The sequence below is a fragment of the Lycorma delicatula genome, chromosome 12 (genome assembly GCF_047948215.1).
Source record: "Lycorma delicatula isolate Av1 chromosome 12, ASM4794821v1, whole genome shotgun sequence".
Classification (NCBI taxonomy): Eukaryota; Metazoa; Arthropoda; class Insecta; order Hemiptera; family Fulgoridae; genus Lycorma; species Lycorma delicatula.
Genome location: NC_134466.1, coordinates 15,200,794 through 15,216,402, shown reverse-complemented (window position 1 = coordinate 15,216,402; position 15,609 = coordinate 15,200,794). Strand labels below are relative to the sequence as shown.

The 15,609-nt window shown below is 28.6% G+C and overlaps 1 protein-coding gene across 4 annotated transcripts in view; it reads left to right on the top strand.

Moving 5' to 3' along the window:
* Positions 1-15,609, top strand: part of hyd (E3 ubiquitin-protein ligase hyd) — a 150,537-nt gene that overhangs the window by 111,675 nt on the left and 23,253 nt on the right. For all 4 annotated transcript variants that reach the window (XM_075380019.1, XM_075380017.1, XM_075380016.1 and 1 more), the window contains 4 exons: positions 1,890-2,135; positions 7,970-8,128; positions 10,686-10,918; positions 12,758-12,954. In XM_075380019.1, coding sequence (XP_075236134.1) covers positions 1,890-2,135; positions 7,970-8,128; positions 10,686-10,918; positions 12,758-12,954 — 835 coding nt within the window. The remainder of the gene's footprint in view (positions 1-1,889; positions 2,136-7,969; positions 8,129-10,685; positions 10,919-12,757; positions 12,955-15,609) is intronic.

Below are 15,609 nucleotides of genomic sequence, written 5' to 3'. Positions count from 1 at the left end.
GGAGTGTAATAGTAATCTATTAATATAATTGTATAAACTATTATTTTTGTACTGTATACAGTAGGACATATAAGTTACGCTAAATATTTTTAAAGAAATTAAACAAATTGATAATAAATTTCGATTGTGAAAAGAATTTTTGCTATTTATTAAAATAATTAAGCACACTGTTTTGTAGAATATTTGGTTTCTGAACGAACCTAATGTAATGAGAAAAGAGTAATATAAAATGGTTTGCTTAGCAACTGTCTGCCTTGTGCAAGCAACCTTTTATATTTATCATACTCTCTATACTTATATTTGTAATTTTTATTATTTTTTTTAATAATGAAGTTTGTTTTGAATTTGCTGAATTCCCCATACAAAAACACTAAATTAATATTTAAAAAGCATTAGTGTTAATTTCAAAATGTAATTTCCCTATATATATTAAAATATAAATTTTGCCAACATTCCCTGATTATTTCTAATAGTAAAAATTGTTTTCCTTTTTTTATTATATATCAGATGGTCAAATTTTATAGCTGTACAGCTCCTTTCATTTGTTGGGTCCCAACACAGTTTTTTTTTCTTTTGTATGTATGCAGCTTCTTGGAAATTTGTATTAATGAAAACTTGGATGTCTATTTCTTTTTAAATTTTTATTCAAAATTACATGACAGTTTTTATGTACAAGATAATACATATTAATGACATATTTCATGACAATTTTTAATGTATAAGATAATACGTAGACAATGACATTAGATTTGTCGATTTGTCACAAACATAGTGCACAGTTATGAAGAGATTGGTATCAAAATTTGATATTACTTGTTGCTATCAAAACATTGTTATTTATATATTAGTATGCCAAATACTACCCTTAAAGATAAAAGTGTGAAATTTGTTTTTTTGAAAAATATCATGGTTACCCTTTACAAAAAAAGTGTGTTTTTTATTTAAGCAATTTAAGTTATGACTAACAAATGTTGTATCCAATATATATATGATAAAAAATTATAAAGTACACTTTTAATAAACAATGAAAAAACAAATGAAAATGAAAATGATTTATCCAAAAGTTATGGAAAATTAAAAAATATTTAATGCTTAGTTTTGTAAAATCCAGGGATTTATGTTAATGATAGATTATTATAACGAAGTAAATTTAAAAAAAAAAATTTAATTTAATTTTGTGTCTATAATTTTATCTTGTGTATTGCCCGTGATAGTTGGTGTGGGGACATCCTTGAAATGGTTTTCGTGTTGTGTGTTTGCAGCACGTTAGGTTAACATGCTTCTTTTCATGTAAGCTGTGTGGATAGCTGCCATTTAACTTTGAATATCATTTTCTGCTTTACTGTTTTATGTTATGTGTTATACTGGCAAACAGAACTTGTATTATTTTGGGTGAAGTGGTTAAGTTGCTAAATCATTGCTTTTTTAATACAATTCATACATATAAAGCATTTTTAATTTATTCATGAATTTTTATGACTATTTTAATTAAATTATTTGTGTGAGAGATTGATTTTCATATCTCTTAAGGTTAAGAATTTTATTGTAACTAGGTAGGCATATCTACTTCCACCTTATTTACCCGCTTTGTTGATTATTTATTCAAATACTGCATTATTTTATTGTAAGTGAACATTCTTTTATTTTTTCCATTGTAGATTTTCCTTCCAACTTATATTAATCTGTTTGTTTTTAAAAGATTAACTTATTATAACATTTTTTCAAAGTTTTGAATGAGCGGTATGTTTTTAGTATTGAGATAGTGATTACAGGAGAGAGAAGTAATCTACATATAAATATATTATTATTTTCACCATAAATTCTTTTCATGAGTTTTAATAGAGAGTACTTTTTTTAAAATACCTTATATTTAAATTATTTTCCTGTAGGTGATGGTCCGCCAGGTGCTGTTAATCCGCTGGAAGTTCTGCCAACAAGATTGGGTTTATCTGTTCGTGGCATAAATAATAATGACATGTCAGTTGCAAGTTTACGGCCATCAATTGATATACAGTTAGGACCACCTGCATCCGCATCCAATGCGAGCACATCTGCATCTAATCCCAATCCTAATGTAACCAATACAACTACTGTTGGTATAACACCTTCATCAAATCAAAGGATTAATAGTTTAGGTTAGTTTATATATATATATATATATATATATTACTTAATTGAAATTAATCTTTTTAAGATTCATATTTTTCCTTTGTACTTTAAATTGTACTTAAATTCTATTAAATAAACCACCTAGTAAAGAATATTGAGTCATCAGTCAGTATGACTGAGGATGCGGGATCCTGCAAAAGAATTTTTATGAAGAATTAAGCTGTATATATGTCTTTTCTTAATATTCTGTACTAGGCGGTTTATTTAATAGAATTTAAATATGTATTATAATTTTTTGAAAATTCAAATAATTTGTTAATGTATTGACCACTGCGTTAAACTTACATATTAATTCAAATAATCAGTTTTTGTGGAATCGTGCAGCTTCAGTTATGTTGTATTCTATAATTACATTGAAATGTATTGTTTTTATAATTTTTAAATTTGTTGAAATTGTTAGTGTTTTATAAATTTTGAAGTTTATTATGAATGTAACTAAAATTTTGCTGTCCCGTACTGGAACGAATGAATTATTTAAAACATAGTATTTTCTTTGTTTTATTGTTATTATTCCACACCATTAGATTGCTTTTTTTATTATGTTTTTAATTAAATCATATCCTTCACATGTGATTTGGTGGTTTGTTTTTTTTTTGTATTTCTTGAGTATATTCATTTTTTTTTCATTATTACAAACTTCCAAAATCTTTATTAAATTATTTTTGCAATCATTAATATAATATAATGTTTCTGTTCTGACAGATGATCAGCTACATTAAAAATACCTCTTCTTTGTGTTTACTGTATAATGGTTCTGTAAATCTTTAAAAATAATTTATTGGTTTTACCAATATAAATATTATTACATTTATTGCATATAATTTTGTGTATTATTCTTAATTCTTCTCCCCTACTATTTTTATTGTTATTTTTTAAATATTTTATATGTGATTATTTGGTTGGATGCTTTTTTATATTTATTTTTATCATGTATGTCAGTAATTTTTCCTATTATTTTGTGTTATTGTTTTTATGAATAATTTAATTAGTGTTTGTGTTATTTTCTGTTTTATTTTAGTATAATTAATTTGTATTAATTTATTCTTCGTATTTTTATTCTGCTTTTTATAAATTTTTTTTCTCTAATTTCACCATTGAAACCAACGTTTTTTGTTTTATTTTGTCTATTTTATTTGAGTATGTGTAACAAATAGTCAAGAAATAAGCTTTACTGCATTGTAAAATAATACAGTAAACAATTTTTATTCTGTATATATAAACAATTTATATATCCTTCTGTAAGTTGTGTAAACCCTATTTTTTCTTAAAATAGTTTTATTTTATTTCCTACAAAATTGTAGACTTACTCTACTTCAAAAAAATCCTATTTTCTCAGAAGAGGATCTGAGGCTTGGTTTTATCCAGATATTAAAACTTTTTTAGTCTTCATAAAGCCATTAAAGAGAAAAAGAAGTCTTAGAGTATGTTGGTCTATGTATAGGCAACAACTCTGCCGTAAACCAAAGATGCATTTTTAAGGTTTATTCAACCCTTGGCCTCATCAACATCCTTGGTGTAAATAAGCTCTCTGGATCAGTCCTATATCGACAGAACTGTTGATGTGCAGTAAGAATCAAGACTATAATAAAAAATGGAGAGAGAGATATGGGCAGTGAGAAAGTATGATCTAATTGATAGCTTAAAACAGTTTATATTCTTAGCCAGGTCCTTCCTTCCATGATGTTGCTGTTTGTAAATACCAAAGCTGTATTTAGATTCCTGTAAACTGTCATTAATTTTTCAATATAGTTGATGCTTAATGAAGAACATGTGAATGTTAAGAAAGTCCAGCATGAGTAAAGTAATTTTTTGTTGAAGTAATAATCACAAGGTTCCATACTGTTTCTGATAAGTTACAAGGATCTAGACAGTTAATCCTCATATTTTTTACCACAGCACCCAGCTGTTCTTATGAATGATCTATACATGTAGTAATGAGTATAAGGCAGCAGTCTCTCTTCAGTAGTTAATTTACTTAAATAATTTAAAACAAGTCTCAAAAAAGTATATGTAGAAATGCAGACTAGCACACTTATTTGGTAGAAATCAATGAAGACAGTAAAACAATCGTTTTGTTAGGAAAAATGTCATAAGTATGTAAAATAAGTAAAGATATAACTTAACCCTTATGCTACTCTGCTTTCTCTCTTGGAGGAAGAATAGATTCCTCATAAATCTAAAAATTCTAGTGGGTAAAGTATACATTGATTTACCCTTTTAATCTATTCAGTTGAAGTAAAAGCCAGCAGCAAATGATTCCATTGTTAATTTGTATTTGTCTGGTAGTTCATTATCTTATCTATACAAATTTTAATAGAACAATTTTTATTTGTTTTTTAGTAAAATATTTTTCAATGTGGCAGATTCCTCCTGGTAATATAAATTGATTAATAAACTTGCCTCTGCAGACTTGCGAAAAAATCTGATTAACAGGAAGATGTATTCTACAATAAAAAAATTACAATGAAAATAATACAGGTCCAATTGGAATCCCTGATGATTTTGTATCGGTTATTGTGCGAGTGGTGTTGGGTAGGGGTATTAGATGAGATGGTAGTGGGGGACATTACTCCTTACTAGATGCCATTTCTGACAACATCATGTGCTGCAGAACATGTGCATAATGCTATCTGGAAATATTTTTCAAAAACTGTGATTCTGTCAACATTTCAATGTCATGCCTTCTCATAACAAGATCATGTTGTGAGTAGACATTTCAGCAGTAAAGCATCAGAATGAAAAAGAAAACAGTCTGGAAGACCGAGATCTGTATGAATATTGAAGAACATTTTAACAGGTAAGGAGGGTGAAGGTGCTAAATCTCACCATTTGATGTGTTGATATTCCTCTCTTTGAATGTCCATCAAACTGTTACAAGGCCACTGCATTTTGACTCGAATTTTCATCTCCACAAACTGATAGTTGTTCAAGAATTGATCCCCCTAAAGATTGGCAACGATGCCAAATTTTTAGAGAAATTATGGTAAAAATGATGACAGAAACCAGTGCAATCCTCATTGTAATAATGGTAATTCATCACTATGAATTACCATTATTAGTCTGATAATAATACAAGACTCAAAAAAGTATATGTAGAAATGCAGACTGAGCACACTTATTTGGTAGAAATCAATGAAGACAGTAAAACAATCGTTTTGTTAGGACGACCCCAAACTTCTCTATACTTCTCGTATAGAGAAGTTTGGGGTGCTCGCCTTGTGTTTGGCGAAGACAGTCAGATACAAGTGCAGAAAAGTACATCGTGCTATTAACTTCCAGAAATTCACAGAAGACTGATAAACTGAGCTGAACTATGATTCCAACATAATGAGAGTAACACTTCAATGGTTATTACCCTCAGTGGTTAAAGAGGATACTAATGGAATGTTTAATTTCTTTAAATGAAGACATTGCTTGGCCATCATCCCATTCACCTGATCTTTCAGTATGTAACCTTCGTGTGAGGTTATTTAAAATTCAAGGTATATACTGGAAACCTGTATTCATTACCTGAACTAAGGAAGTGATTCGATGCGAGTTGACCACCATTCTAGGATGCATGCTACAAATGTAATGAGAAGTTTTAGTGACAGACTGCACTTAAGTATGGATCAAAATGGACGACGATTTAAAAGATGTTATTTTCTGCACTTAATGTTAGTGTGAATAAAAACAATTTGTATTTCAACAATAATGGTACATGTGGCTTTAAGTCAAGCTCGTGAATAAAAAACGAGCTTTTTTGTAGTTACAGTTATATTATTCTTAAAAGTCATATTTTTCTGTCTCACCTGTGTATAAGTAATACAATAACTACTATTTATTAATTTCAGTGTACTGAGTGATTATTTTTAATTTATGCTGAACTAAAATGCCAAAAAATTTAGCAAAAATAAAATCATTTAACCAGATTTTTAATTGCTTCTATAAAGAAAAAAATTGAAAATAACTATTTTCAGTTACAGCTGAAATCTGTTGTTTTTTAACATACCGATAATTATTTTGTCTTCTTGAAGCTAATAATTATTTTATAGCATCATTTAGTTTTGTTTATTGTATTTTGAGTTAACATATTTTCTATTGCATCTTTTCATATATTTTGGTATACACAATACAATAAAACAGTTTATAATATATTACGATAAATAAATTTTACTTGGTAAGTGAAATTTGTTAGATGTGCAGTATTTCATTGCGTAGATTGTATTTTTTTTGTCATTTATTTATACATACTGTATATAATAAAGTATAAGTACATTTCATTCACAACCAAAGGCATCCAAGCTGCATAGAGAAGTTCTTTTGATTGTAATTGTTTTAGATTTTATATATATAAAAAAAGTCTTCCTTATTTACAATAAAAAACAGAATAAGATTTTTTTTACATCAATTAGAATCGTACACGTCTATTAATAAAAGTCCATAGTTTCACTTTATCTTTAAATTTTAATTTAGGCACAGTTTGATGCTTAAATTATTTTCAGTGCTCCATTTGCTTTAATTTTTTCTATAATAATTTTTTCATATTTATATTTCTTACATCTTCTGGTAACATGTTAAGCCACAGGTCCAATATATTAGAACGATCTGTGTCCCATTGTAGTGCTGAATTTCAAAACCATAACATCTCTATTGATTAGTCTCTTGATCTTGACTTAATAAGATCTACCTATAGGCTCTGATTTATTTTTACATTCCAAAATAGTTAGCAATCTATTTACAGGAAAATAGATTTACAGGAAAACATCTGAAGTGATTTTATTCATTGTTATATGCTAATCCCCAAATTATTAGTCCGTAGTTAATGACTGAATAAAACAACAAAAAATAGATAAGTGTTTCTTGCATACTTAATATGTCAGATTGATCTAATTAAGTATGCCATCCTCATTCGTCTTTACAGTATTGAGCTAGTATGTGTTTCTTTGACAGTATCTTAACCGGATTGTTATTCTGTGTACTTGTTATAATTTTTCGAACACAAATTATTTTTCTGTTTCAATTAATGTTTTGGAATAAAACATTTTTCATGTGTTTTCATAAGAAAACAAATTTTACAATAAAAATGTTGATAATTTTGGATTATAAGATTAAAAAGTGGTAGTTTTAGAGTTCAGTTTACTGGAAGTCTGTTATACTCTATTTTTAATTTATTATAAATTAATAAAAAATAATAGTTAAGAAGTAAGTATTCATTTCATAGTAGATATTTCCAGAAAACAATGCTGGTTTACATTTCAAGGAAATGACGGCAAGTTCTTTATTGCTTGTATAACTCTTAGAAATTTACATCTAATATTTTCATTCTGTGTATAATTAGTTTTTATTTAAATTTTTTATTCTTATATTTCTTTTGAAATTTAATAAAAAAATGTTGTTTCTTTATTTAATATTTTCTTTTCAAGTAGGCATTTTCAGGTCGAGTGTAGTTTTTTAGCTAGGGCATGTAAATCTTTTACCTTAAAAAATTGTTGATTTATTATTTTCGTAAATGATACTAGTATTACTCTGTATTAAGACTATTTGGGAATAGTCCTTATGTTAAGACTTATATATTAGATTCAAATATTCAATATTATTAAATTATGTACTATAATAGTTATGGAATGCAAAACTAAATATATTTGTACATTTTCTAATACTTCTGTTTTGTCTCTGAAACAAATTTTGAAGTGGTTTTTTTTATGATGAATTAGTTAAAAAATATTTGTACTAGTATTGTAAATGATTTCTAATGTTTAACTGGTGTAGATTCTAAATTTTAACCTGTACTAATTTCAATGTTTTTATTTGCTTACAGATGTAGACAATGATGATACGCCACAAGATTTATCATTAAGTTGTAAGGAAATGCCTCCTTCTGATATCGCTGATCCTGATCCTGACCCAGATACCGAAGTAGATTCTGATATGGATCTGGATGAAACTGTACATTGTGTTGGAGATAACAGTACTGCTGGTAATTTATTAACACTATCATTGCCCTTGTTTTAGTATATATGATGTGATTTACATATCCCTGTGTGTGCCAGCATCATAGCCTTTTTAGCGTTTTACTATGCACCAGTTATAAATTCTATCCCTTTCATTTCACAGCAACATAGTTCATTATTTTATATGCTGGGGCACAGTGTCAGTCTTCTTTGTACTATAAGTATTTATTTCCAGTTTTGTGTATTTTATTTTTCTCAGTTCTTTCAAAACTGATTTTTTTCTGACATTTCTTTTTAGAGATAATATGTTCATTTACCCTATTTTTTAACTTTAAAAGAAATAAATATATTTTTACATTACTTCAATCTTTACGTGAAATATTTTTCAGAAATGTAATATAAAAAAAATAATACATTCTGTATATAGGCATATTTATTTTTTTTCTCTTTAAAATTAAAAATATATTTTAATTTGTTTAATTTTTCTCACAATTAAAAGCTAGAAAGTAGAATAATGTAGAATAAGGAGCCATTGATTATGATATGATAGTGGCATACAAAAGGCAGTAGTGTTGTTACAGTATGCTGCTCTCGAATAACAGCAGAATTTTGTAAATTATTTTAGGTATATGCAATTTATTATTTTTTATGTTTGTGTGTCTGATAGATAATTTATTTTTTGAGATATTGATTTTCATGTCCAATTAGATTTCAAAATTTTTTTTGTTGGGGATCTCTTTATAAACCAGCTTATGTATTTAAAGATTATTTATGTCCTTCATGGCTTTTTCTCATTCTATAGTTCTAATTTTAGTTTTTTTATAGTTTGATGTAGTGTGGCATTCTATTGATGGCATTTCTCAGCCAATACTAATGCTGTTTGATTGCCATTATATTTAAAAGTAAAAAAAAAGAAGAGCTTATTTGCATTAATTGATTAGCAATAAATTGTTAAGTTAATTCATTAACTTAACAATCTTGCTCTACGGGCAGCTATGATGCCGTATAGTAAAATTACCCACTATGTGGGTAATGTATACAAATGTTAATATTATTGCTCAACTAAATTACGTACAAGTTGATCGTAAAGAAGAATGAAGGTTAGGTATTTGGAAGAGGTGATCATGATGGCCTAGGTGTTGATAGTACTGCTAATATTATTTGTAAAAGGATACTAAAGATAAAATTCATCTGAATTTCAGTTACAAGTGTTATCGTAGTTTCACTTCTGCCCTCTGCCTTAATCAGTTCAAAAATATTACAATGCGATTTAATTATGCAGGCTAACCTTAATGTTTGATAAGAACTATATTCTTTTTTTTTTCAGTACATAATAATTTTTCAGTAATAAGATTTTTTAAATAGTTAAAACAATTATTAAAAAAGTCAATGGAAGCATAATAAAGACCTTTCTCAAAGCTGAAATATTGTGTTAGTTGTACAAAAGCAGTTCTGTTACCGGGTTTGACAAAGGTTGAATTTTTTTAAGAATAAGTTAGTGAACATTCTTTTATGCAAAGATTACACGCTTATAAATTACAAGGATAAGTTAACACGCTTAATTTTCTAAATATCGGCCTATATGGTTTGTACGTATACAATTGTAAATACGTGTACGTACGTATGTACAACGTGTACGTTGTAAATAAATATTTATATTGATTAAAGATGATTAATTAAGGTGCTTTGGAGAAAAACAGTACGGTTTGATTTTGTTACGTACAGAATCAATGTGATAATCTTACAAGAATTTGTCATTTAATAAAACGCCCACAAATTTTTCTCTGTGGGCAACAGAAAAAATTTTTCATCACAAATTTGAATTCTATCCTTGCAATCAGCAATGTTAACGTCTATGTGAAAAGCACAATGCAATGTTCATGTTTAAAGGTAAAAGGTTACGTTTAAAAATGAATGAATAAAGGCATTGCAGTCCATCCAGTAAATAATTTTTTGAACATCTAACATAGAATTTTCAATTCTTTTTAAATAATTATCTTCAGAGATAGATACAGTTGTCATCTGTGAAAAAGGCTGTAATGAACGGGTCAAGATTTTGAGGCAGGTCATTAATAATAAAAAACCAAGGGATTGAGAATATTTTCCTGATGCGTTCTACATTTTGTCTTAAATGAGAACCTAAATTTGACTTGTGTATTTTTATCAAAACATGAAATTTCAACTACTTGTGAACATACTAGTTTAGGTAAGGTTATGTCAACCAATTGTAAGCAGCTCCTTAACGCTGCAGCTACTAAATTTTTTCATTAGTAAATTTGTAAACCATATGATTCATGTGTGTCAGGATGTTTATTGAACAAAACGTTTTGTTCAGGTAAATTGAAAATTGAACAAATTGTGGTAGGTCAGCAGATAAGAATTGATGTCGATGTGAAAGTTAATGAAGTTGATGAACTTGAATATAAACATGACTGGAAAATGATTGGCGATTCTAAAAATGAAAATAAATTTTTCATGAAAATAAAAAATAAATATTTGTATCGTGAAAATAAATTCAAATTTATAAAATTTTAGTATGACTGTTGTACTGTGTATTTATTTATTTAAAACACATTGTTTCAGACTTAGTCAGGGCGCCGATTATAATATCTGTTAGAGCTAATGGTAGCAATAGTAATAGTGGTAGCAGTAGTGGTGCTACAAGTACTAGTGGGGGTTCTTCATCCAGCAGCTTATTAAATCCATCAACGTCATCATCTTCATCACCTGGTATCACAAATTCTGCTAGTGTAGCTAATGAACAACGACCACCTGTTGTTAAAAGTGTTATTGTCAGAGCTGGTTCTGTTAATGTGGTAAATTTTGTTTTTATTTTTTACATACGTTATATATTATATTATCATTTTATAAGATAATGAATTTATTTGTTTTTTTACATTTTAATGAATAACAAATTTCTTTGCTATGTAAAAGGAAAATTCCATGCTAAATATTAGAACTTGTGATATATATATATATTGACATATATATATTATATGTATATATATATATATATATATATATATATATATGTCAACTAAAAGATGGGATATTATCATCAGTACAAGTCTGTTCAGAAAATAACCGAAATCTACTTTTTTTAATCTATATTATTAATAATTTTACAGATCATTGGTCCTTGTCCCCTTCAAAGTACTTCCCTCTCCTGTTAACACACTCTTTTCCCAGCAGTGTTTCCACTTCACAAAGAAGTCCTGGATAGCTTTATTTGAAATGGCCTTGTAAGTTCTGTGACGAATTTGTTATTGTCATCAGTAGTCTCTAAATGGCATCCTTTCACAACGATTTTAATTTTGGAAATAAAGTTGCAAGGAGCCAGGACTGATGAGTAGGGAGGCTGAAGGGGGACACAATTATCTGATTTTTGGCACAAAATTGAGTGTGCAGGCACATTATCATTATGAAGGAACCATGAGTTGTCTTGCCACAACTCCGTTTTCTTTTTGCGAATTTTTTATGTAACGATTGTAAAATGCCTTGATGGTACATACGTTTCACTGCAGTTTTCATTTCCTGTTACAATCCTTTGCATAAATGTTTCATCGTCATTGTCTTGTTCAAGAAGTTGCCTACAAACATCCACTCAATGTTCTTTCTGCTGTTCGGTCATCATCAAACTAGGAACAAACTTTGCTGCATCTCGTTGCATGTTCTTTTCAAACAAAGTTTGAAAGTTTTACCCAGTTTCACACAAAATCTGACATTGCATCATAGCTCCTGAAAAATCTCACATTACAAAAATCACACTACTAACACTTGCACAAGTGCACTATAATCCAAGGACATTTGGTTACAGAGCGACTAATATCCAAGAACATGTAATTATGTGGAACACAATGTTGCCAACCGCACAACACTAAATATTTCCATTAGTATGTAATTAAAAATGTTCGCTTATTTTCTTAACAGACTTCATATGAGGAAGTTTGTTGTTTGTAACGCATCAGGAAAACCAATTTATTATTCATTGGATGATATTTCAGAGTGATCAACTGATCTGCATGTAACAGTCACATTCTGTTTAATTTTGCTGTGAAATTTTAAATTAGAGTACTGAAATAGTGGCATTGTAGATGATGTGGCTAAATGAGTAAATTTGTAACAGCTGACAGACAGATTCAGAAGATATTTTTAATTCTGCAATATCTTATTTATTCTTTTGTTCTGGAATGAGGCTTTTTCCTCCCTCATTATTCCACATTAACTTATTTATTGCTATTGATTTTTATATGGTATCTTACCATGAGTAATGGACTACTTATCACATATTTCTGTTTTGTGAATCTATACAATCCCTGTATAAAGGTTTTTTAGTTCTTTTGATTCCTTGTGTGCAATTTAAAAAAAAATTATTGTATTTTTTCAAGTTAATAATTAAAATTAATCAGTTAGCTCTAAGTTGGTATATTTTTATGTTAATGTGATAACTTTTTATTGGATTATAAAAAAAAGTTCTCTATAAAATATTCTTCTCAATTAATATTGTGTAACTTATTATTGTATAATAAGTAGTAGTTATAATCCATTTTTATCCAATGATCTGTTCTATAATTATGTTTAAAATGATTAAAATTAGTGTTTGAATTCAGTTTTTAGTTAAAAATTATATTTAGTTAATGTTTATAATGTTTTAGAATTGTGGTGAATCGTCAACACCAGATAATAATACAGTAATTCCTGGGTCATCATCTTCACCAAGAAATGGTGTATCGGCCGTGAATAATAGTCTAAATTCTGTTGGTGGTAACGGATTAGATAATGTGGTAGGTCATGGTGGAGATATTTCTGCAAATGTTACTGTTGAAACAACTAATCAGAATAATCAGACGAGGTATTGTAATTATAATAATAATGCGTTTATTTATTTAGTTTAAAAATTCACACCCATATGGACATATCTTGTAAAATTTTGGAATCACCAAAAATGGAATTTTTGTAGAGGGGAAAAAGGTATCAAGTGATTGTGATACTTTGTTCAGCTACTGTGTACTTCTCAGTGGTTATATAAAAATTCATATATACTCGTGCATGTGCTGAGTTTTTTTTACTTAGATAGCGATTCTTTTAGAACAACTTGGATTTTTAATCAACCCCAGCTGTTTTTTTTTGTAACCGGTCAAAGTTTTGGGTATCTATATTTTCTTTGAGGTCCCAGAATCCAAAAGTTGAACTCCTGAATTTCATTAAAAATATCACCCAGGAACTTTTGAAAATTATTTGTAGATTAAAACATTTCTCTGCACTTCTAGACATACTAAGTAATTGTATAAAAAAAAATAAAAAAATTGGAAAACTTGCCTTACATCAAATCCTCTCAAATAAAAACAGATTAAACCAAAAACATTCAGGGGTTAGTAGATGTGAAGAGTAAATGTGCCAAGGGGCATGTCCCTCTCTTGTATATAGGGGAGAGAAAGTAATAATCATTAAAATTCTCTTTTTACAAGATTGTCAGTTTTTTAGAAGTTTGTCAAGTATTGGTTTAAGCCCCCCAACTACCAGTTTTTATGAAAATTGGTCAAGAAATGGATTGACTCCATTGAAATCGATGATTACATATTGTGTAGTTATTTACAAGTAACAAGTCTTCTAAAACAATCATGTTTTTCCTTTATTACTGTAAGCAAAATAATACAATTCTGAAAATGCTTGAGAGTGGACATCTGATTAAACACAGTTGGGTATGTTTTACAACCAAAATCTCTTAGACGAATCATTTGAAGAGAGTAGCTTACAATTTAATTTATAATTGCTTACTGGAATGTGAGCCAAGCTGGAAAGTTTTCCTCAAAAAATTTATGAAAAATTTTATGCTGATGTTAAAAATGTGCTAAAGCTTATTATCTCATATAATTAACCAAATTTAACAATTTTGTACAGTTCAAATTTGAAATTATTTTTTTTAACTTCTTTCCTGGTTCTTGGTAATATTAATACTTGAGATATAGCTTTTTTCTGCCGATTATTGTGAAAGTAAATACTATGTACTTCTCTAGTTTGTTAGGTTCGTGTAGAAGCAATATATTGATTTATCAATAGAAATGAAAAATAAATTTTGAATTATTCCCATATGCTGAATGGATATCTAATTTGTGTAGTTTAAGTTATTACTTAGGAGGTTTTAATATAAGGTATTTATAGAAAATAAGGTGTTTCTAAATATTACTGCTGCAACCTTATATTCATAATTCTACACAACTGTGCTGTTACCTGTTATATTGGAAATAATTGATGCTGCTTTTATTCAGTTGTCTTTGGTATGGTTGTTATTGTGAGTATAAAATAATCAAGAGACCCACAGTATAGGAAAATCAGTTTAAGATCTGTTTCATAATACAAGGAACTTTAAACCGATTGAAATTCACTATCGCATTTGTTATTTATGGTGAAAATGCAATGAGTGTTTCCATGAGATGTTTGCCGTTGTTTATGGAAGGCTGTGAGATTAATATACGTAATAATGATAGAGCTGGTATCATTTTTGATTAATGAGCTTTTGGTGTGTGCAGTTGATAAGATTAAAGAGAACAGATTATTTTTATCAATTTTCCAGAACTATATAGAAAAAAAATTGTATATTGTTTCAACACAAAATTGCCTTCTGGGTGCCTAAGGTGGTTATGAGAAATCACAAAATGATATAATTGAACAGCGGATTGGAATTTTTTATTTCAAATGTGGAATAAGGCGATAACTGACACGGGTGTCTTGCATAATGCATAAAATGAAATCACAATCTATGGATTGTGACACACTTCATTACCTTGAAAAACAAAATGCAAGCTGTTTTTTTTATAAATATGTTTCCAAGTGTTTTCAATCAAAAAAGTAGTTTTGCTTGTTGACTTCTTGCTTCGAGTCTGCACAGTCAGTAGTGATATCTGTCACTGGTTGATAAAATTGTGTTGTCAGATTCAGAACAAGTTATGCGGCGTACTTACAACATGTTAATTCTTGCAATGCTCACCCATATGCTGCTGCTAGTACGCCTTATCTCCTTACAACCTTCAACTGGGAATATTATCATTCCCTGTGCAGTCCAGACCTTGCACTAAATAGCTATCACTTATTCCTTTGTCTTAAAACCTTCCTTGCTGTCTGACAGTTCTGTGAGGAAGACAAGGTCAAACAAATCTTTAAATTGGTGGCTTGCACCATAGGTGGGATTCTATGACTAAGGGGTACAACTTCTGGCCCCTACTAAGCGGTAAGTGCCGCAGCAGTGGTGGGAATTATGTAGAAAACTATACTAAGATTTATACTTTAAAGGGCAATAAAAATTCCACATTTGTTCTGATCTTTTTTAATAGTCATTTTGAATTTACTTTCTTTTACCTCTCTTACTTTAATTCTAAACCATGTCTTTGGGTGGATTTATTTGTTTAGAGTAATGTTATCTATTGATCCTACATTTAGGAAAGAAAAGGAAAAAGTTATTGATACTGTGTTACACAAAAGTACAAGACTCCAGGATTTTCTTTTGTTT